We start from the raw sequence: 21469 nt of genomic DNA, 5'->3' as shown, positions 1-21469 counted from the left end.
CTACTGAACTTAATTATTGCTTTTCTTAATGCTATTATCATAAACCCTAATTAATTCAAAATAATTTGGAGGAGAGGCAAGTCTGAATTTAATGAGCTGTCTGAATTATATAGTCATTAAATGCATTTGTATTATTTTCACCCATCAGACACTTATTGAGTTCTACTATTTGCAAGATATTGTACAAGGTATATGTACTAAAAATTTGAGAAAATTTTTTTGGGGGAAACAGGGTATATGGGCCATATATTTTGAATATTTGTATACTAAACTGCATATACAAATGAATAATTATTTTACCATTTTAACTTTAAAACATTTCAAATATAAAAAATTTTGTCAGCTTATTCAGGCTCTATCATGATTAAGAAATGATTTCTATGTTTTTGAACCACTTTTGTGGACCTTCACTGATGATTTCACAGAACCTTGGTAATATAGGCACTGCAGCTTTCAAACCTCTGAAGTAAGTCATCTTGGTTGTATATTTTGATTTTAAAAAAGTTACACTGTTCAGCATACTTCTTGTCAGACTAGGAAAATATTATTAAATAGGGAGGCTATACTTCAGGATCTGCTTTATTTATTTATTTATTTATTTATTTATTTATTTATTTTTTAAGGATTTTATTGGGGAAGGGGGAAAGGACTTTATTGGGGAACAGTGTGTACTTCCAGGCTTTTTTTTTTCAAGTCATGTTGTTGTCCTTTCAATCTTAGTTGTGGAGGGTACCTTCAGCTTCAAGTTGTTGTCATTTCAGTCTTAGTTGTGGAGGGCGCAGCTCAGCTCCAGGTCCAGTTGCCGTTTTCTAGTTGCAGGGGGCACAGCCCACCATCCCTTGCAGGAGTCGAACCAGCAACCTTGTGGTTGAGAGGACGCGCTCCAACCAACTGAGCCATTCGGGAGCTCAGTGGCAGCTCAGCTCAAGGTGCCCTGTTCAATCTTAGTTGCAGGGGGTGCAGCCCACCATCCCTTGCAGGAGTCGAACTGGCAACCTTGTAGTTGAGAGCCCACTGGCCCATGTGGAAATTGAACCAGCAGCCTTCGGAGTTAGGAGCATGGAGCTCCAACCGCCTGAGCCACCGGGCCGGCCCCTAGGATCTGCTTTATTGATTTCATAAGTTTTTGATTAATATAACAATTATTATGTGAATGCTTTTAAAGAGATTAAAAGCAGTTTATTCTTTTCATCTGATTAAATATTCCTGCTTAGGCAAATTCAGCTAGGGAAACATAAGTTTAAACTAGTGTAATAAAAAGTCTTAAAGTAATAAACATTTTATATTATATAAATAATATTAATCAGGGTTTTAGAAGGTATTTACAATACAAAGTTTTGAAAATGGTTTTTTCTCTGAACATAGTTAGAGAATCAGACACCAGTTTTAACTATTTGTGTTTTAAGTTAAAAATTCCGTAAGTATATAGCAAACACGTGTAGCCCATCAGTCCTCCACTGGGAGAGACTTACACTGGGTGACAAACACTGTGCAAACCTCTTAGCTCTGCTTTCAGACCATATCTTGAAGGCAAACACATTTTACCACCTTTACTGCTGCCACCCTAGCCTTCGCTGCCATCTTCTTTGCCTGGATTATTGTCATCGTCTCCTAATTGGTGTCCCATAGCAGCCAGTAGATTCTCTGTGTGTCTCACTTTCTTTGCATTTACTCACAGTAAAGCTCACTCTTCTTGGTGTACAGTTCTGAGTTTTGACAATGCATACAGTCATGTAATCACCACCATAATTAAGGTGTGGACCAGCTCCATCACCCACACAAATTCTCATTCTGCCCATTTGTAGTCAACCCTTTCCTTTGTCTCTGCTGATCTGTTTCTGTTCCTATAATTTTACATTTTCCAGAATGGCTTATAAATGGAATCATACAGTAAGTACCTTTAGAGCAGACGTTTTAGAATATACATCTGATCGTTTTAGTCCCCTGATCAAAACCTTCCAAGGCTTTCCATTACATTGAGAACGAAATCCAAAATTCTTACTGTGGCTATGAGCCCCTTCCTCATCTGGCCCTTACAGCCTTCGTAGCTTCATCTTATACCCTCTCCTCATTTCCGGAGTTCCAGCAATGTTGGCTTTCTGGCTATTTCTTGAACACTCTAAGTATGTTTCCACCTCAGGGGCTTTGTACTTGTTTTTCTCCTTTCCTTACATGTTTTTTCTACATGCATCACTTCATTTATTCAAGTTTCTGCTCAAATGTCACTTCATCAAAGAAGCCTTCCACCTCCCTTGTATCCTGTCAGTTTTTTATCCTCATATTCCACCTTATTTTTCTTCCTTATATTTTCATGTACCTACCATTACATTATTTATTAATTAGTTTATGTGTTTATTGTCTGTATCCCTCTACTAGAATGTAAACTTTTCAAAGGCAGGAGCAGTTTTTGTTCATTGCTGTATCCTTAGATGCTCAATAAATAATTGTTGAATAAAGTAAAAGTTAGCACACAGCTGACAGGGGTTGAGATTCAGAACTAGAGGCTCGCACTGCAGAAAGTCCCGGCTGGCAGATAGAGCATGGTATTCAATAGGTATACATTGAATAGGTATACATTGAGACAGATGGTAAGTTAGTCTGTGCGGTATTGTCCCAGCATATAAGTAGAATGAGACAGTCGGGAGTGAATAGTGTTTGTAGTAATAGTGTAGGTAAACGAACAGGCAACATTAGGAAAGCCTCTAGGCTAGAGGGGCTCTAGCTCTCTGGAAAAATGGAGTGAGGGACTGCCAACGGCAAGGCAGGGCCTCAGTCATGGGCAATTCTGTGTGGGGTACTTGGCACATTACCAAAAATATTGCTGGGCTGTGAGGCATAAGCTTAGGAGAATAAGACACAATAGGACACTTAGAACCAGAAGCAGGTGATGTTGGCGGTCTTACAAGTAGGATTTGTGTCTTGGCCTAGAGCTGACTTTCTCTTGCCTACAATCCACTCCGGTCCCAGAGAGAAAGCCTGGAGTGGATGCTTACCACCCGGTGGGTTCTGCGAGTTGCTCAGTCACTGTTTGTTGAATTGAGTAATGGACATACATGTAGACCTCAGGTGTTGAGCCAAAAGAAGCAGCCTCTTTTTTTTGTAGTTTTATAAGTTTGTGCATGTTGACTTGAGCCTATCTATAATTGTGTTTGGAGTCAAGTATTTGGCTGGGACTAAACTTCTTTTAGATTTCCTAAATTTCTGTTTTAATTTTATTCTTTCTTGTTTTGAATTTGTTTGATGCTAATGATAGTTATCAGTCTTTAAATACTATTTCCTATACTCTTTATTTAGTTGTGAGTTATTACTGAATTCATCAAATCAAGTGACAGCAATTGTAAAAAAAACACTATTGTTTTATATACCAGGCAAGAAAGAAAAAATGCGGCACCGTGCATTTCTTGTCACATACAATTTTTTGTTTAATACTTGCTAAAGTAGCTTCTTTAGACTTAGGTGTAGGTTTTATCTGCTATGTTCCTCCTGGTTGTGGCTGAATTACCTGACCTGTGAAAAGGTAGTATTTTCTTACAGCAACAATAACACAGCTTCGTCTTCTTTGTGGTTATTTTCTTTTCTCATTTGGTTTTTGCTTTAAAAAACAAAGAAAGAAATTGTGGTCAGTTCTTCAATAATGAATGTTTCTTTCACTAATAATAATCTTATGCCCTGATGTTCTTTGTGCCTTTCTGCATACACGACAGTTTTTCCTCTCCATGTAAAACCAACAATGCACATACCTTAATTCAAACGATACCAGTACAAAGAGCTGTGACCAACTTTGAGCATGTGTGGGCTCAGTGCCAACCACTATCACCTGGTCTACATTCTAAGATGCCATTATTGTAAAAGATCCCCAATTGCAGAGCTATTAAAATGTGCCTGTGGGAATTGGTGAAATACGGCATTCAGCTTTAACGGTGCCAGCTGAAAAAAGCTAGCTACGTGGTCAGTTTCTTCTTCCTTTGCTGACTCACTTCATTGCAGCAGTTTTATAAAGCTGTGCTCCTTTTCTTCTCCCTTTACCTTTTCTCCCTGAACCATGTCAGTTGCCTGAAGGACTTTTACTGTGTCATGATTTCCAAGTCTACACTTCTATCCCTTTCTTGATTCCTGTGCATCAGATACAGTTTTCTCTTACCTCTTGGACATCTGCATACCTCAAACTGTATGTGAGCCAGACTGAATTCCTTAACTTTTCGTAGGAATCTGTTTATTCTGCTGTGTTCTCCATGCCAACTAATGGTGTCATCATTTAACAATTACCCAAACTTGAAACCCTAGAGACATTTTAGAGTTTCATATTCCCCTTTGACCCTACCACATCCAAGGAGCTGTCAGATCATGAGATTCGACCTCGACAGTCCCTTGCTTTCACATTCCCATTCACTCTGCCCTTCACCATGTATTTCATATCCACTGTTGAAAGAACCCTCATATTGGAATTGTTGCCTCCATTCATTTCTAGCTATCTCTTTACATTGCTACCAGGGTAGTTAATCCTTTTAACACATGTGTCAGGTCATGCTGCTCCTCTCATCAAAAATCATTCCCCATTGCCTACAAAAGAAGTTTGAAATCCTTAAATTTAGGGTATTCCAAGTCATACATGATCTGGTCCCAAACTTCTTTAAAGCGTACATTTATATTTCATCCCCTGTTATGCTCCAAGCACCAGTCAAACCCTGTTGTTTGCTGTTCTTTCTCTCTGATTTGTGCCGTTTTTTGTAGCCTAGAATAGTCTTCCACTTGCCCCGACTTAAAATCCTACTTTTTCTCTAATCCCACAAAATTAAAAATAATCAATTATCCTTTTGTGTACCCATAGAAGATGTGTATATCACTATTACCCAATTTTCTCTGTACTGTAGTTATGTATACTTGTATTCATATTTTTCTCATGGGAGAGTAAGTTCTTTGAGAGTGCAAATTTTCTTTATTTATTTATACTATAGCACCTATCTCAATGTCTTTAAATGTAAGATGGACTATATGTATACGTTGCATTAATTCGAGTTAAATAAAAATTAGTGTTTTATTCATTTACTTATTGTTATATCCTAGTTTTAGGTAGACAGTATATTTTAGGCATGATATAGAATATTAAGAGATATAAGTATTTTTTTAGGTAGCTGTTAGGTTTTCCCCACATAATCTCAGTTTAAAAATATCCATTTATTCATTCCAAAGGATAATTTCTTAAGAGGAGATAGCTCCCGTAAAGTTCAGCACCAGCAGCAGAGGAAACCCAGGAAAAAAACCAAGCCTCCTGCACTTACCAAAAAACACAAGAAGAAGAGAAGGCGTGGACCTCGTCGACCCCAAAAACCCATTCCCCCTGCAGTCCCCCAAGGGAACCTCAGCATGCCCACCAGCGTCTCACTGCCAGTGGGGGCCTCTCAGATCCGGTCAGTGACGGCGCCAGAGTCTGCATTTCCTTTTCACATTATCATGATTGCTCTCATTGCCTTTTCTGGTGTTGGAACTAGGCTACAGAAGCCATTCGGTGTATCAACCTAAACTGTTTAGTTTTCAGCGCAATTTTTATAAAATATCTGACTGGGTTAGATCGGAAGTAAAGCTTTTGATTAAAACAGAGAGAGCAGATGTTGAAATTGAGCATTTAATGGCCTGCCCTCAGATTTTCCTATTTTAACAGAAATTCCATATGTATTCCAACAGAAACGTTTCATCAGAAATCTGATGCCTTATTAATTTTGGCAGGGGTAAGCATTTTGACCATATGAATGAGGCCTCTGTTTTAGTTAAACATTTTAGTTTTATCTGTTTATTTCATTGTTTTAAATTATTATGTTGACCAGGTTTGAAATGCTCTAAAAAGTATTAAGACCACACCACTTGATACACCAAATCATATTTGTTCTACTAATTCGAAGTAAAAATCCCATCTTGAAATGATTGTCTTAATGCATAGGTAGAGGTTGTAGAAATATGTGATAATGGTGGGGTCTGTTTGCTTTCGAATTTCCTTAAAGTAAGAAATGTTGAGTTAGGATTTCCCGTTTTCATGTTTGACGCACTTGTCTTGGTGCCGTTGGTTTCGTGAAGCTAAAAGGGGAGTGGTGAGGCCAACCGTGTCGTCTTCCCCAGGAGCCCATCCACGCCCGAGCTGAGTGCTGATGAGTTACCGGATGACATTGCCAATGAGATCACTGACATTCCACATGACTTGGAATTGAACCAGGAGGACTTTTCAGACGTCCTGCCACGGCTACCTGATGACTTACAGGATTTTGATTTTTTTGAAGGTATGGTCAATACTGGGATTCAAGAAAACTGGGTTTTAAAATGAGTTCTTAAAAAGGGAAACAGTTGTTGGAGGTGTGTTTGAAGTAGTATTCCTCTTCATATATAATATCTTTTACTGTAGCTAGAAAATATAATGCTGCTAAAGCAAATTTACCCTTTTCAGAAGGTAAGGCATGTGTAATTTGTTTAACCATATTATAGACTTAGTTGTTAAAAGATTTTATTGGGGAAGGGGAAAAGGACTTTATTGGGGAACAGTGTGTACCTCTAGGCCTTTTTCCCAAGTCAAGTTGTTGTCTTTTCGGTCTTAGTTGTGGAGGGCGCAGCTCAGCTCCAGGTCCAGTTGCCATTGCTAGTTGCAGGGGGCACAGCCCACCGTCCCTTGAGGGAGTGGAGGAATTGAACTGGCAATCTTGTGGTTGAGAGCCCGCACTCCAACCAACTGAGCCACCTGGGAGGCAGCTCAGCTCAAGGTGCCATGTTCAATCTTAGTTACAGGGGGTGGACCCCACCATCCCTTGCGGGACTCAAGGAATTGAACCGGCAACCTTGTGGTTCAGAGCCCACTGGCCCATGTGGGAATCGAACCGGCAGCCTTCGGAGTTAGGAGCATGGAGCTCCAACCGCCTGAGCCACCGGGCTGGCCCTCAAATGTAATTTTGAGTGAAGACATTTCAAAACTGAGTTTATTGAAGCCTTTTAGAACTTGTCCTGATTTTAATACCCCACGTTGTACTTCAATTGAAGTGCACTTTTCCAAAACAAACTTTACTTTATCCCACCAATTCTCTGGTGATTTCAGGAGACATCTTTTATATTCTTAGAGTGTTCCTTTCACTGTTAAAAACTGGGTATTTTTGTGTTGATTAATCAAGTTCCTAGCAATAGATTTTTTTATATTGGAAATGAAGTCAGTGTAGACCCAAAGGTTTCCATGTTATGAAAAGTAGTTAGAAATGGGAGAAGAATGAGAGGGAAGAATTAGAGAGTATAATGCATCAGCATTTTAAAAGACAATCTATAAAATGAGCTGAGTGGGTGCTGAATTGTGTTAAGATCCATGTATGAATTTCTGTATGAAATGAGCTGAGTGGGTGCTTAGTTGTGTTAAGATCCAGGTATGAATTTCTGTATCCTAGTCTTCCACAGCTGTCCCTCCGGCTGGAAGAGTCTAAGAGAAGAACAACTTGGTGGATTCCTCCTGCACAGCCTTTTATCTCAAATCTGAACTGATAGGATATATTTTCTATTTTAATGACTTTAATATAACTTCAGGTAAAAACATCTGTGTATTCAGACAGTCACAATGAGTTTTGAATTGGTAGTGTTTAGAATCCCTAAGAACTTAATACTTTGGTGAGATAATTTTTGAGAGTACTATAAATAAGCTGAAAATGTGATACAAGTTCTAGGACAGCTTGACATTTCAGACCTGTCCTACACGTTAATATTTCACTTTTTCCTTCTGGTCCAGTCCTTGGAAACTTCTCTTTCAACAGGACCTCTTTAATAGAATATTGTTAGAAATAACTCACATGCATAGTTTTTGTGGTCTGGGACAGGTAAAAGCTCTGCTGATTCTTGATGGCTTTTGCTTACTCAGGAAAGAATGGAGACCTCCTCCCAACCACCGAAGAGGCTGAGGAACTTGAACGGGCTTTGCAGGCTGTAACTTCTCTCGAGTGCCTGAGTACCATTGGGGTACTTACCCAGTCAGATGGTGTGCCAGTCCAGGAATTGTCAGACAGAGGAATAGGGGTGTTCTCCACAAGTACTGGAGCTTCAGGAATTCAGTCCTTGAGCCGAGAAGTAAACACGGACCTTGGGGAGCTGTTGAACGGGCGCATAGTACACGATAATTTTTCTAGTCTAGAGCTGGATGAGAACCTGCTCCGTTCTGCTACCTTGTCTAACCCACCTACACCCCTGGCAGGGCAGATCCAAGGGCAGTTCTCTGCCCCAGCCAACGTTGGCCTTACTTCTGCCACTCTGATCAGCCAGAGTGCACTTGGGGAGAGAGCCTTCCCAGGACAGTTTCATGGACTTCATGATGGCAGCCATGCCTCCCAGAGGCCACATCCTGCCCAGCTGCTGAGCAAGGCAGATGACCTAATCACCTCACGACAGCAATACAGCAGTGATCATTCACACTCCTCGCCCCATGGAAGCCATTATGATAGTGAGCACGTGCCGTCTCCCTATAGTGACCATATCACCTCTCCCCACACATCTTACTCTGGTGATAATATGGCAGCTACTTTTTCAGCAGAGATGCCCATCATGACGCAGCACTTGCTCCCAACCCAACTTGAGGTGCCACTTGGAGGAGTCGTAAACCCCAGGACTCACTGGGGCAATCTCCCTGTCAACCTTGGAGATCCCTCTCCATTTAGCAACCTTCTCGACGCAGATGGACATCTTCTTTCCACATCCCTATCCACGCCACCCACCACTTCAAACTCAGAGACCACACAGCCTGCCTTCGCCACCGTGACCCCCAGCAGCTCCAGTGTGCTCCCGGGGTTACCGCAGACCAGCTTCAGTGGCATGGGGCCTTCTGCTGAACTAATGGCCTCCACCTCTCCCAAGCAGCAGCTCCCTCAGTTCAGCGCAGCCTTCGGCCACCAGCTGAGTTCTCACAGTGGCATTCCTAAGGACCTGCAGCCCAGCCACAGCTCTATAGCGCCTCCTACAGGCTTCACAGTAACAGGTGCCACAGCTACAAGTACCAATAATGCATCCTCTCCCTTTACCTCCCCTAACTGAGTGTGTCTGTGTGTTTGCAGGCAGGTGGGGAACCTGGTGTTTTCTATCTTTGTTTCCTCTTTATCACTCCTTTCCCCTTTTCCTAAAGAAGATTTTAAAAATAACAGATGGGGACTAGAGGGGAACTCCCTTTTCCAGTTAAACAAGTTACCCTGCAGTGGACCTTGCTTCAGTGTTCACATGTGCTCCTTTGCACTGGTGCTCATTCCCTTCTGGCAGGGTCACTCTGCCCCAGTTGGTTTCCTTAGTGGCTCAGCACAGTGACTGGACAGAAGCGACTTTTAGCAGTGAGTCCTAGAAGTGGAAGATACCTCAGATTACCAGTGCCCTGTTTCCTAGGATTCAGATCAATGCTTTCCATTCGATTACCAGGTATTTACATAGGTGGTTCTTGGTAGAATGATGCTCTTCATTGCGTCTCTGTGTGTAAGACGTAGCAAATGGTGTGCAGCGGCAGGTCAAGACAAGGCTCTGACTTAGCACCAACTGCTCACTACCACATGAGGCCAGGAGTCCATTCCTAATTGTGATCATGCTTAATTAAAAAGAAAAACACGAGTCTTTTGACTGCCTGTGTGTATGTGTGCGCCCTCGTGTGTGTGTTTTGTGTAGGGCAGGAAGCAGCTGTCCCATTGTTGTTGTTTTTTTTCCTAATGAGTATAAGGCTCTTCTCCTTTCCCACATCTCACAACCCTAATAAGGTTGGTCATTCTTTCCCACTGAGTTAACTAAGTTTCTTTACTAAAGAGGGTGGTGGTCTGGTCGCGTGAATAGCACAACCCTTTTCTGCTAAGTTATCCCGGAACACGAAAAGCTGGATTCATATTAGTGCCGTGGGGATGTCCTGAAAAGCTCGCCTGGAGTGACCGCAGGGTGGCTGAAATTCTGAGGTCTGGTGGTTATATTGCCTTTTTAGACACGCAGTTGTTCCTAAATCCCTCTGTCCTGGAATACATTCGCAAGATGTAATTAAAGAAGATACTTCGATGTGAAACACAGGATTGGTCAGATAGATTTGGAAAGATGGGATCTGTGAACTTCTTGATCCATCTTTTGCTTTTAAATTTTTCATGTTTACAGTAGTGATTCTTTGGTGAGATTTGTAAAATGTTGAAGACGCTTGTGGAATCAATGTACCAATTGTGAAGTGATATGTAATATCTGAAGGATACACATTTTAAAGTTTCTTTCAAAGCAGAATATGGAAATGAGACATAAATTTTACCTACCCTTTGGTACTTTTAAAATAACTTAAGTACTTAGGTTTAATTTTGGGGAAATTGTTTTAAAGTACCAGGATTTTAGGCTTAAAAATCATGATGGGTAGTTTAGTAAGTTGGTGACTATGAAATGAACATGTGTGTTTTCTTTTTACCTGCCTTCTCCCTTGCCCTCCCATCTCCTCCCAGAAGAAGGGTGGAACTAGATTTTAAAGGCATCTGTGCTCTGCTTTTGCCGAGATGGTTCACTGTCCCTTGAGATACCATTGGCTATTTATACCTGAGTCTAGTCTAACTTACATATATATATTTTAAAAGATGATTAGAGAGAGCATATCTATTAATGATGTGATATAATGATTCATTTGTCAGGGAATATTTGATCTTAATTCCTTTTCAATAGGTAAAGATTTGGATGTATTTTCCTACTTCCTATAAGTATTCTCTTTATGCCGTGCTAATTCTAACCAATCCCTTCTTTTGAAAGCTTTTCTTTCTCTGCTTTTTAAAGGAATGATGATCAGCAGGCATTATGCAGATACCACGTGCCTGAGATGATGGAGGGGAAGTGTCACATGGCTGTATGAAATCATTATATGCCCTATTTTGTATTTATTGAAATTTCTTTTTGTGGTCCAAAAATAAGTTTGTAATATATTTAGTTTTTTTTAATCATGATAATTGGAAGATTTATTTTTAATAGCTTTGATCTTTTTTGCAGATTGAGAAATTTCTAAATTATAAATTATGTCACAAAGCAAAATTATATTTGGTATCACCATAAATTTCTATTGTGAATGGTGAGAACAGATAATTTGACTATTTCTCACCTGTGAACCTGTTAGTAAGCTTTTTTATTTTAATGTACTATAAGGAAATGACTATGAGTAGTTATCTCTGCTCAAAAGTGTCATTTAGTTTGCTAAACTCTTTTCACACCCCATTGTAATCATCACTAGATAGCTGCCCATTCCCAGCTATTTGGTTTGTCCTCCATTGTGTACTAATGAAACATTGTAGCCGAGCAGTGCATTGACTTTCTTCTTATCAGCCCTTCTTTGACAGCAAAGGGAAAGTCACTGGTAGTCGATCTGAACTTTAATGGCAATTTGTCCCCTCATGGTAGCTGCTTAAAATTCTTCAGTTATCAAAACTGAGTTTGCAGTAAGTTGCACATTTTATTGTTTGCAATTTTCTGTTTTATGTGCATTTAAAAACCCTTTTCTGCTTTCCAGTAAGGAAGCAAGAAATGATCAGGAATGTTGCCAGTTACAGCTTCACACCAAAAACTTTGAGTAAATTCATTTTTGTTTAGATACCCAGGATGATAGCTTGAAGAAAGAGCACGCAGTAGAAAGTCCCAGTGTAGACTTGAGGAATTTGTAAGAAAGGAAATTTTCCTCTCATTTCATCTACTTCAAAACAAACATCTGAGCTTACAATTTGCTTTGCTCTTGCTGTTTCTTGTTTGAGTCCCTCTTTGGAAGAGAGAAGAACATCTGTGAACCCAGAGATATCTTGTTTTTCTTTTAGCTAACGGAGCAATTCTAGTCTATTAGTAGTAGGTTTGCTATTAAGGTGTAAAGAAAGGAATGGCGTGTCTTTCACTCCAGAAATAGGAAAATTAGTGTCTTTTAATGCCATAATAAGGCAATACTGGAATCAAAAACAAATTTTATATAAGGTCCTAATTAGGTGGAAACTAGTTTTTATTCTAATGTTCAACTCATGAGAAGTAGTAGCAAAGAAGGTTCATTCTGTTTGTGCAGTTTTGGGGGACCATTTATAAAGGCCAGTTAGACTGTGTTAATGTGATTTAATTTACAGAGTTGCTGCAGTTAGTGGATACGTTCTGTGTTCTGAGAATCCGAATTCCATTCTAATGTATGATGTTCATTGGCTGTGATCTATAGCATCCGAAGAAAAGATGTGTTTTCTCTCCTTCATTCTCTCTACATATTTGTTAATATTATTTTAATTAAAGTACTTACGACATTGTTTTTTCCTCTGTTAAAAATGGCTTAGCAATTTGCACATCTGGGTAGATTATGTAGTTAGTAAACAATTCACAATAGTTAATAGCAATTACACTTAACCCACCAAGTGACAGACTATGCAATGAAAAACTTTTCTAATTATCGTCGTGTAGCTTATACGGCAAAGGATTATTTTCTCTAGTAACCTACCATGTGAGATATGACTGCTTTATAAATGACTTCCTGAGCAATTTCATGTTGGCAGGCAGCATGTTGTGTCTAGTGTCCCTCCATGAAAAGATTATAATTTAATGAGAAGCAAATAGTAGGTATGAAAATAAAGTTGGAAAAATACTTGTTTTTCTTTTCCTTTCCTTAAAATTGTAGTTACATGTAGTTACATGTAATTGTAGTTACATGTAGTTACATGGCTCAAGGCTAAAGAAAGCTAACCCTTTACCTTTGCCAAATAATTATTTATAAGAATTATTTCTTAAGTAAGCCCAATCTCTCCACTCCAAGTTAGGAATCACCATTTTCTGTGACTAACACTAAAACTTTTCCTCATCAGAGCTTGTTCTCAATCCATGATCACAATCCAGAGAAGCAAAGACAGTTCTTTGATTTGGAAAGAAACGGTGTCTGGAAGACACACAGGTACCCTCTCGGTACAGTTTTCTTATGTGTAAGAATTTCTGTGTCTGTGGACCTGTACCATTCAGTTCTTATCAATTGGCACTAGAATTCGAGCCTGTAGGGAACTCCCGTGCTGTCAGTTGATCGACACTTGCTCCCTCCTTCCTGCGCCCTTGTACCGTGGGGGTGGGGGTTGGTGATGATGGGTCAGAGGCTTCATCAGCAGTGTCGTGTGAGGCAGTTACCTTTTCTCCAAGTTAGTTCAATAGCTTGTCGTGGATTGGTATTGTAAAAAGGTGAAGATATTAATAACACTAAACAAATTAATAGGTTTGAAATTCAGTTCAAATGTTTTTAGATATCATTTCCATTTTCTTCATCCTCTTTTTAGCCTTTTAAAATGCTTTTAAATTCTGTTTTTAATCTAGTATACATAGAATAATCTAATATAATGGTCTTCTAAACGGTCAACAGAATTCTACAGTTTATTGAGGCAATTTGAAGGAGTCCTAGAAAAAGAAAATGTAGTCCTACTGAATAGTCTTCATTTGTATCTCTTTCATCACTAACACCTACATTGCTCAAAGGATTTTTTTTTCCCGACAAGAAATATATTTCTTGGGGGTAGAGGTGAGGGATGGGAATATATATAAAAAATAGAACATAGATTTCCCCCCACCTCAATACTTTGAAAATAATTGAATCATCACTGGCATTCTACAGAAAGGTAAAACATTGAATGACTTCTTAATATCTTGGACTTTATAAGCTTTCCAATATTCTGGAGGGAACCAAAATCCATGGTTAGTAGATTAAAGTAATATTGTAAATGCTATCTTTCAAGAGATTTGTTATAAAATACCAGTGAAGATCATATTCGTTTTCCCCTGAGCAGTGAGTAAGGAAAGAAAACATAAAACATAAATTAATAATTATGTCTCTCCTAAGAACCAGTGTCATCAATGTGGAAATTGTGGGTCAAATTTAGAGAGCCTTATTTCTAAATAGCAAGAATTTTCTTTTCACTCCAGCTCTTTCTTTTTTTTTGTTAGCTTTCCTCTCTGTGCACTGTGATACAGAGCTAGTAAAAGGAAATGGGACATTTCATAGAGAGAGCAAATTTGGTTATGACTTTCCTTACCCTAGGTTCCCAGATCTTGGGAATGTTAGGCTACTTTCAATGGCAGAGTTTTTGGTGATCCAAAGTTTAGTGTGAAAAACAGTCTCATAAGAGAAAACCTGTCAAACTCTTAGGAAGCTAGGTAGGCAGCACAGCTTCCTTTCTTTTTCCCTTCTGCCGCTTGCTCAGCCCACGTCCAGTCCTGAAGTATGCACACGTACACACGTCTGTATTGATCCTGGCCTAAGAGTAGTAGAATCCTCTTCTTTCACTTTTTGTTTGTTTATTTGTTTGTTGTTTATTTTTAAGCTAGGGACCACTGAAGTAAGCTCTATATGCACCCAAAGTTCCCCTTGGAAGAATTTTCAACATGCAATGCAGCAGGCTCCCATGCAGCTAAATGCCACACCATTGCTTTTACTTGGGGAATAGACTGATTTGCCCTGAAATGACTCCACCCTGCGTGGTTAAGGTACAGTGGGTTCCAGCAGATAAGTGTGGAAGTGATGGGAAGTCTTAGTCGTGACGTTGTGTTCATCTGCTTGGAAGGGTTGAATCAGTTCCTTTCAACAGTGATCGTTCTTTTCACTGTATAGTGTTGAGTATGTCTCAGGGATTCCTTGTGGAAATGAGGGCAGTTTTTAAAATAAGAAAATAGTTTTCAAGAAACTAAAGGTGACTCATCATTGAAGAGAGCGCAAGAAAGAGAAAACATTTGGTTTCGTAGCCCACAGTGTCTTGCATAGGACTTTCTTCCTTTCTCCTTCAGCCTCTCATCTCAGCTTCAGCATACAGAATCCTTTCCCATCACGCACAGCTTTAAAACTTTTATTTAAAAATCTCCTTCCCCAATGAGCTTTCAGAATACTTATTGTAGATTTTAAGAGAAAAGGTATATTAATTTATGCTATTAACATCACCTCATAAATTATAAGTTTTATACTAAAGCTGTATTGAGTGTAATGAATTATGTTGCCTATGTGTTTGATAGCTAAAAAATTATATATGAGCTTTTTTTTTTTTTAAAACAAAACAAACTAGTGAAGCACCTTTTTACACTGGATCTCTGCCGTGTCAAGGTGTATAGCTATCCTTTGCTACCTTGCAGATATATAAAATAAAAGGATATTCTGGGGCCTCAAAATGTAGAACACCATTAGACCATTTATTACTACTCATAGAACTGTTGAGAATCATGTTTCTTTAGTAAATGATCTGTGGTTTACACTTAAGATGGCTAGAAGCTTAGTTACAGGGTAAATAGAAATACATAGATCAAGTAAAATTCCCAACTACTGTAGCTGGAATTTGTAAACTAATTTAAGACCTCTTTTATTTCCTATGGATTTATTCTTTAATTTACAGTTGATTCTGTAAGTTGGGAAGTAAAATAGAGAAAAAATAATAAATCTAGATGTTCTCAGTGTCTTATTCAGGAACCTTTTTATCCCCCCTCACTAAGGAATTCCCACTGTGACTTAAAAATAGAATTAAATTACTTGTGTGTATGTATATGTCTGTGTTTTTACACACATGCAAAAATATACATTGGGGGCACAAGTGTGAGAGAGATGAATGTGTGCTTCGGTAAAAATAGAGAAAGGTAACAGAATGTATTGTAGAAATATGATTTATTTAGTTGAGGTATTTTATTTAGTTGAGGGAGTTACTTTCTCATTGTCTCTTGTATAAATACACCAAATTCTTCATCATGTTATGTTAAAAGGCTAGCTCTGATATCATGTGCATTTTAACATTTTGATTAACTTACATTATGCTATGTTTTTAAAATGACACGAGAAACAGTAGGTTTTAAAACCAGCCTCTTGCTTTTGAGCATAAAAATAAGACAGAGAGAAAGAGAGAGAAAGACCAAGACATGAGCTTTGTTTATCTATTGGGGTGATGGGACCAGAGATCATCAATTGAACTTTTTTTTACATTAATAGATTTTGTTATATTCTGAGTTAGAAAATACTATTGACCATCTTTTCTTGGTGAAGTTAACAATATTATAGGCTTTTTATAAAGAATGCCACTTTTCAAAGCGACTGCTTTGTTTAAAGTGATGGTGGGATCATTTCGCCATGCATATTTCAAAGCTGGGATGATTGCCGGTATTTCCAAAAATTAAAAAAACAATTACTCAGTTGTGCTATTACTTATGAAGTTAGCATGTCCCCCTACCCCATAGTTTGGCTCTAGGAAGAATAATGCTACCTTTGACTTGATTCATATGTAATTAAAAAAATACATTCCTATAATTTTGAGATTTGTCATTTTGCTATACATTCATTACTGGAGTATCTGGTGGTCTAACATAGTTAAAACTAGAGTTGTTATTAAATGCTCCAATCACATTTATTTTTAATATTAAAAAATCATGTACTTTGAAATATGTCAAAACAACTTTGGATAATACACCTGAATTTGTAGTTATCTTTGAAGCCTCATTCATCTTATATATAGTCAAGACCTTGGAAAGCTTTATATGTTGTTCTTTTTCCGTTGTATTTTTGTAGCATCTCCCAGTTCCATTCACTCTTGCTTTATGGATTTAAAAAAATCTGCATATTTCTTGTACATATGCATGCAAATGAAAGAAGGGAGTTTGTATTGGTACCATTTCTCCCTTCAGTGACTAATTAATGGGATTTGCTAGAATAAATTCCCCCTGATTGAAGGGTGAAAATAAACCCTTTGTGTATATCTGTACAGAGATGTGTATATGGGATGTGGTGGCACTTTGCTGAATGTGAACTTGCCTTGTCAATGGAAAGATTGAGAAGTATTATGTTTATTTATACATTTGTATAATCTATATATACACGTATGTATATGTGTGTGTATAGATAAAGCTATATACATATATTTCCCTAAAAAAAAGTGTGTGTATAATAGATAAACAGCCTTTGTTAAGCAAGATTATACATCTATGGAAAATTCTGGATTACTCTGTAAGCAAGAGGAAGTGACAGTCTAGAGTACATTACCAGAGCGTACTAAAATGGAAATCCTTTCTGTTCTAGTCTTGTTTATGGTTATTATAAATTAATTTCTCTTAGAACTATTCTTACTTGCCAATTCCATTCATCTTCACTAACTTCTAAGTCAGTCTTTCAACATTTAAAAAAATCACACTTCATTGTGTTTTTTTTCTCCTTTATGATGTCCTTTCTAGCCAGCAGCATTTGTCTTAAGTGTATTTCATTAACTTCTCAATTGTTTCTTTTAAAGATCTTTATCTCTGAAATTTCCCAGAACATACAAGTTTTGGTAATATTTTCTATCGTAATTTTGAGACTCAGGCATTCGTCTCTGTCTCAAAAACAAACAAAAATCAACATTCAGTCAAAACTGATTTTAAAATTTTACCTAGACAATTTTGGGATATTTTACTTAAATTAAAAAAGAACATTATTATGATTTTATTATTGATGTTAGTGTTAGGTTTATTTCCTCATTTATTGTCATTAATTTGTCATTTGAAAATTTAGTTTACTTTGTAATTTTATCATAAGTTTACCATTTTCGTTTTAATGGAAAGCATACCAAGTTACATGTAAACCTCTTGAATTTTATAACTAACTCATTTTACTCATGACGAAACTGCTTTAATGAATTCTTGTGTAATGAATTCTGCTCTATTTCCTTTTGACTCTTCTCATATTTTGTGACATTCTGTTTAACTCTGCTGCAGCTCTTTAGCAAACTTGTATCTCTCTCTATATTGTGCCTTTAAAGCTCTTATGCACACACAGACAAAAGTGTATATATACATGTCGGAGCATGTGTACATATACTTTCGTATATACTCACACAGTATGTCTCTAGTATATATTGTGGGAGTGGATATATAGATACTCAAAGGCAATGAAATGTTGCTCTCTAGATATATATGTATATAAATAATGTTGATATACTGTATATACACATGTACATGTATGAGTTTTAAATGGCAATCTTTTACATTTAGCAAAATGCTGCCCTACTGGAATATTGTCACTGCAATGGCAGTTGTATGTAATGATTTAAAATACATTATCAAAAATTATTTAAAGAACATTTAAAAGTCTCATCTAAAGACATCCACACATTATTTATTTATCTTCCTTTTCCTTGTTATGTTTTTTTTTTTTTTCACTGAAAGGGAGACTGTCATTTTTTAAATGCCATGTGTCTCATGGGAGAAGGCGAGAGCTGGAGACTCACTTGAAGAACTTGTGCATTTTTCCTGTCTCTGAAATGGAGACATCCCGCAAACCAGCCTGTTTATTTCAGTTATAAAGCAATCCTAGTATTTCCATTAGTATATGTCATCCACCATCTCCTAGATCAACTTAATTCACCAATCTGCCTCTTCCTTTCATTAATAAATAATGATCGCCCAGATCATTTCGCCTGGGGGAAGTTAACTACTCTCTCGCTGCAGGGAAATATGTTATTCTGCCTTCTTCAAAATTCAACTCTGAGAGAAGGCAGCACTCTCATGAAGCTGTCTTAAGCATGTTTTGCTATTTATTAAAGGTCTTCCCAGACATTTTTTTAAAAAGAACTCCGAGTCTGCATGCACTTGACATAGATTTAATTCTTATTCCCCACAGCTTCAAGTATTTTTCATTAGTATATCAAATTGATAATTGATATTTGACACACCAAATGAGAGAATATTAAGAAAATACTGTTAAATATTTATCTTGTGGTGAGTTGGCAGCAGATTACGTTTCACGACCTTACAGAGAGAGGATTGTAAATGAATAATCCTAAATTATAAAGTGTTACAAAAAAACGGTGGATTAAGAGTATCCCCAAAGACTAAAATAGAGAGGTTGGGGTTTGAGTGATTTCAGAGTAGCTTAGCTGGAACTTGATATCAGAAGCAGCCTTTAACAAAAAGCCTTTTGGCGACTGTATGGTACTAACTAGAGTCCTGAAGTGGAAGTTAAAGCCAAGTTGCAGTGGGAAATCAAAGGTGAGGTAGCTTATTTGAAACCCGTAAAGGACAGACAGGTTGCACAGTTTTAAAATCTCTTTTGACAAAGTAACTGCACGGTAGCAAGGACTAGCAGTTCTCAAAACCCTTCTTTTTCAGTGTTCTCATTCACCTTGGCACACACAAGTATGTTTAACAGCGCATACATTAAAAATATTTACAAAAAGTTGCTTAAAGGGAATTTACAAACTGAGAAGCTTCTATGTATTTGTGTTAATAGTGGCTGGAAGCTTAGTTATATGCACAAAAGCAAGGAGCCACTTGTTTCTGCACAGACCATAGGAGCAAGGTGAGATTGGCAGGTTTTGGTAAGAGCCCCCCACACCACCCCGTTTTGAAGGAAAGGCATATCTATGGCATTGGGTATGATATTGTGGGGGGAGACCACATTTTGGGAGGTACTGGGCTTTTGGTTTGTAATTTCCCTTTAAACAAGAAGAGATGGCTCACATTTTCCATATATATCTCAATGAATGTACTGTATTACTGTTTTAAAAATTTGATGAAATAATAATGATTGGTCTCCTTTTGTTATCTGGTCCTTGTTTAATTTGTTTAAGGGTTTTTGTATACAAAAGTTTACATTTTTATGTATATTTTTCTTGTGTAAAAACTGATGTAATATGTGTATAAAACACTGTATGTATTATCTGTATATAGTGTGACAAAATGATTTTTCTTTCTTTCTTTTGGATGTATTAATAAATCTTGCTGTGAAGTAGCCTTGTTTTCGGTATAATTTCCTTTACTTGGATATTGATGGAAGCTATTAATCCAAGGGAGGTATTTTTCCCCCTCACTTTGTTATTTAAACAGACTAAATATTTTTTTTATATCTCATATGTTATCAAGAACTCGAGAGAAATACATTCATGGTTCTTTATGGCTAGACTGCCAATGACTAATATTTGTAACAGCATCAATTAAATGCTAGCCAAGGTGCCTTTAATGTGCTATCCAACCTTGAAATCCAACCAGAAGTTGGATTTGAAATTGTTACTATATATGCTGTAATGGAGGTCTTACAAGCCAATTTCTATTTCATTTAATCAGATGCCCCTTCTCTCTTCATTTTCATAGCTTCACAAGTATAAGAGCAATTTCATGCTGTATAACCAAAGTTAAAAAAAAAAAAAATCTTGAAGCAACACTTTTCCTTTAAGGTATTGCCAAGCACCTACCTGCCTGTATCCTTGAAATTGAATTGTTCCCTTTTTTTTTTTTTTTAAATATGTCAGTTGGAACTTTTCATTTTCTGTGCTGTCTTGTTGCTGAGGGATTTTGTGGAACATATAGATGCTAGGATAAAATTTGCAAAGAAAATTTTGTAATCTTTTAAAATTACACATTCCATTGTAGAGATTCACTATTTTTTATTTTTGTGGGTCATTTGGACTTGTTTTCTTTGGTCTTTAATCCAGGCATGTATAAGGTATATTCTACAACTGTATTTTGCTTCTCTACAAGAAATTAACATTTTGACGATAGAGAAAGATGTCAACAGTACTGTGTAGTAAGAGGACCAGCACGGACAGAATGTCATCCATCAATTCCTCTGCTTTTGAAATTGACCAGGTATGAAGAAGAATGCTTGAAATTATTCTGTCCTTTTCTTCAGTTACATGGTACCTAGTTGCTTTAAAACTCTTTTACTTTTTTCTAATTAAGGACGCTTTTATAAAGCTGTGCACAAATGCACAAACTTAATATTATGCTAAGTTCTTTATTTGACTTTTAAAAAATAGTAGCCTTCAGGGGACAAGCTTATTTATTAGTGCAATGTCTGAGTTGAGGCAATATCTTTAAAGGGGTGGTGCTGAGAGCCTGTGGATGGCCATGTGACAACAAAGATTAGAAGAGCATATATTTTAATTCCTTCATTAGCATATCTCCACCTCCTTGCTCTTTCCTCTGCTTCATTAACAATTCTTTTTAAAAAACTGTGTTGTTTATAAACCTGCTTATTTGAATTAATTTATTTCTTTCAGCAATGTGTGGATCTGAACATTAGGATGGTATTATTTTTCTCCTTTCACATAACTAGCTCCTGGAAAATTCTTCAACATGTGACTAGTCTGTTATTTTTCCTACTTCAAATCCCTGTAATGGAGATACGCCTATTCCTTAGCACTCTGAACTTCGTTGTTTTTATTCTTCCATCTTTCCAATCTTCTGTCTTTCCATCTTCCATTCATTTTGTAAAAGTCATTTATATTTTGGAGCAATTGGTGTTAGTGATAGTGGATGAATCACAACTGGTATAGACTCAAGTATAGACTCCAGTGTAGTATAGTAATAGTAATAGTAATAGTATAGTATAGACTCAAGTTTTTGAGTCTATACTCAAAGGCTTTGCCGTGTAGTAGGAGAAGATGGATAGCTATACAAACAACGTAAAAACCATCAAGTGCTTAAAAGAGTGATAAAATGCTGTGTATGTTCATGTTGGAAAGAGATTACCTCCAACTAAAGGACATGAAGTTTTGTA

At 37.4% G+C, this 21469-nt stretch overlaps 1 protein-coding gene across 1 annotated transcript in view; it reads left to right on the top strand.

Annotated features, from left to right (window-relative positions):
* Positions 1-12573, top strand: part of INO80D (INO80 complex subunit D) — a 56516-nt gene extending 43943 nt beyond the window's left edge. Inside the window, exons 9-11 of the mRNA XM_081052113.1 lie at positions 5191-5408; positions 6112-6269; positions 7874-12573. Coding sequence (XP_080908239.1) covers positions 5191-5408; positions 6112-6269; positions 7874-9036 — 1539 coding nt within the window. The 3' untranslated portion in view covers positions 9037-12573. The remainder of the gene's footprint in view (positions 1-5190; positions 5409-6111; positions 6270-7873) is intronic.
* Positions 12574-21469: the final 8896 nt, after the last annotated feature.

The sequence above is a fragment of the Rhinolophus hipposideros genome (assembly GCF_964194185.1).
Source record: "Rhinolophus hipposideros genome assembly, chromosome: 6".
NCBI lineage: Eukaryota > Metazoa > Chordata > Mammalia > Chiroptera > Rhinolophidae > Rhinolophus > Rhinolophus hipposideros.
The sequence above is the reverse complement of the archived record's forward strand: the minus strand, read 5'-3'. Positions and strand labels throughout refer to the sequence as shown.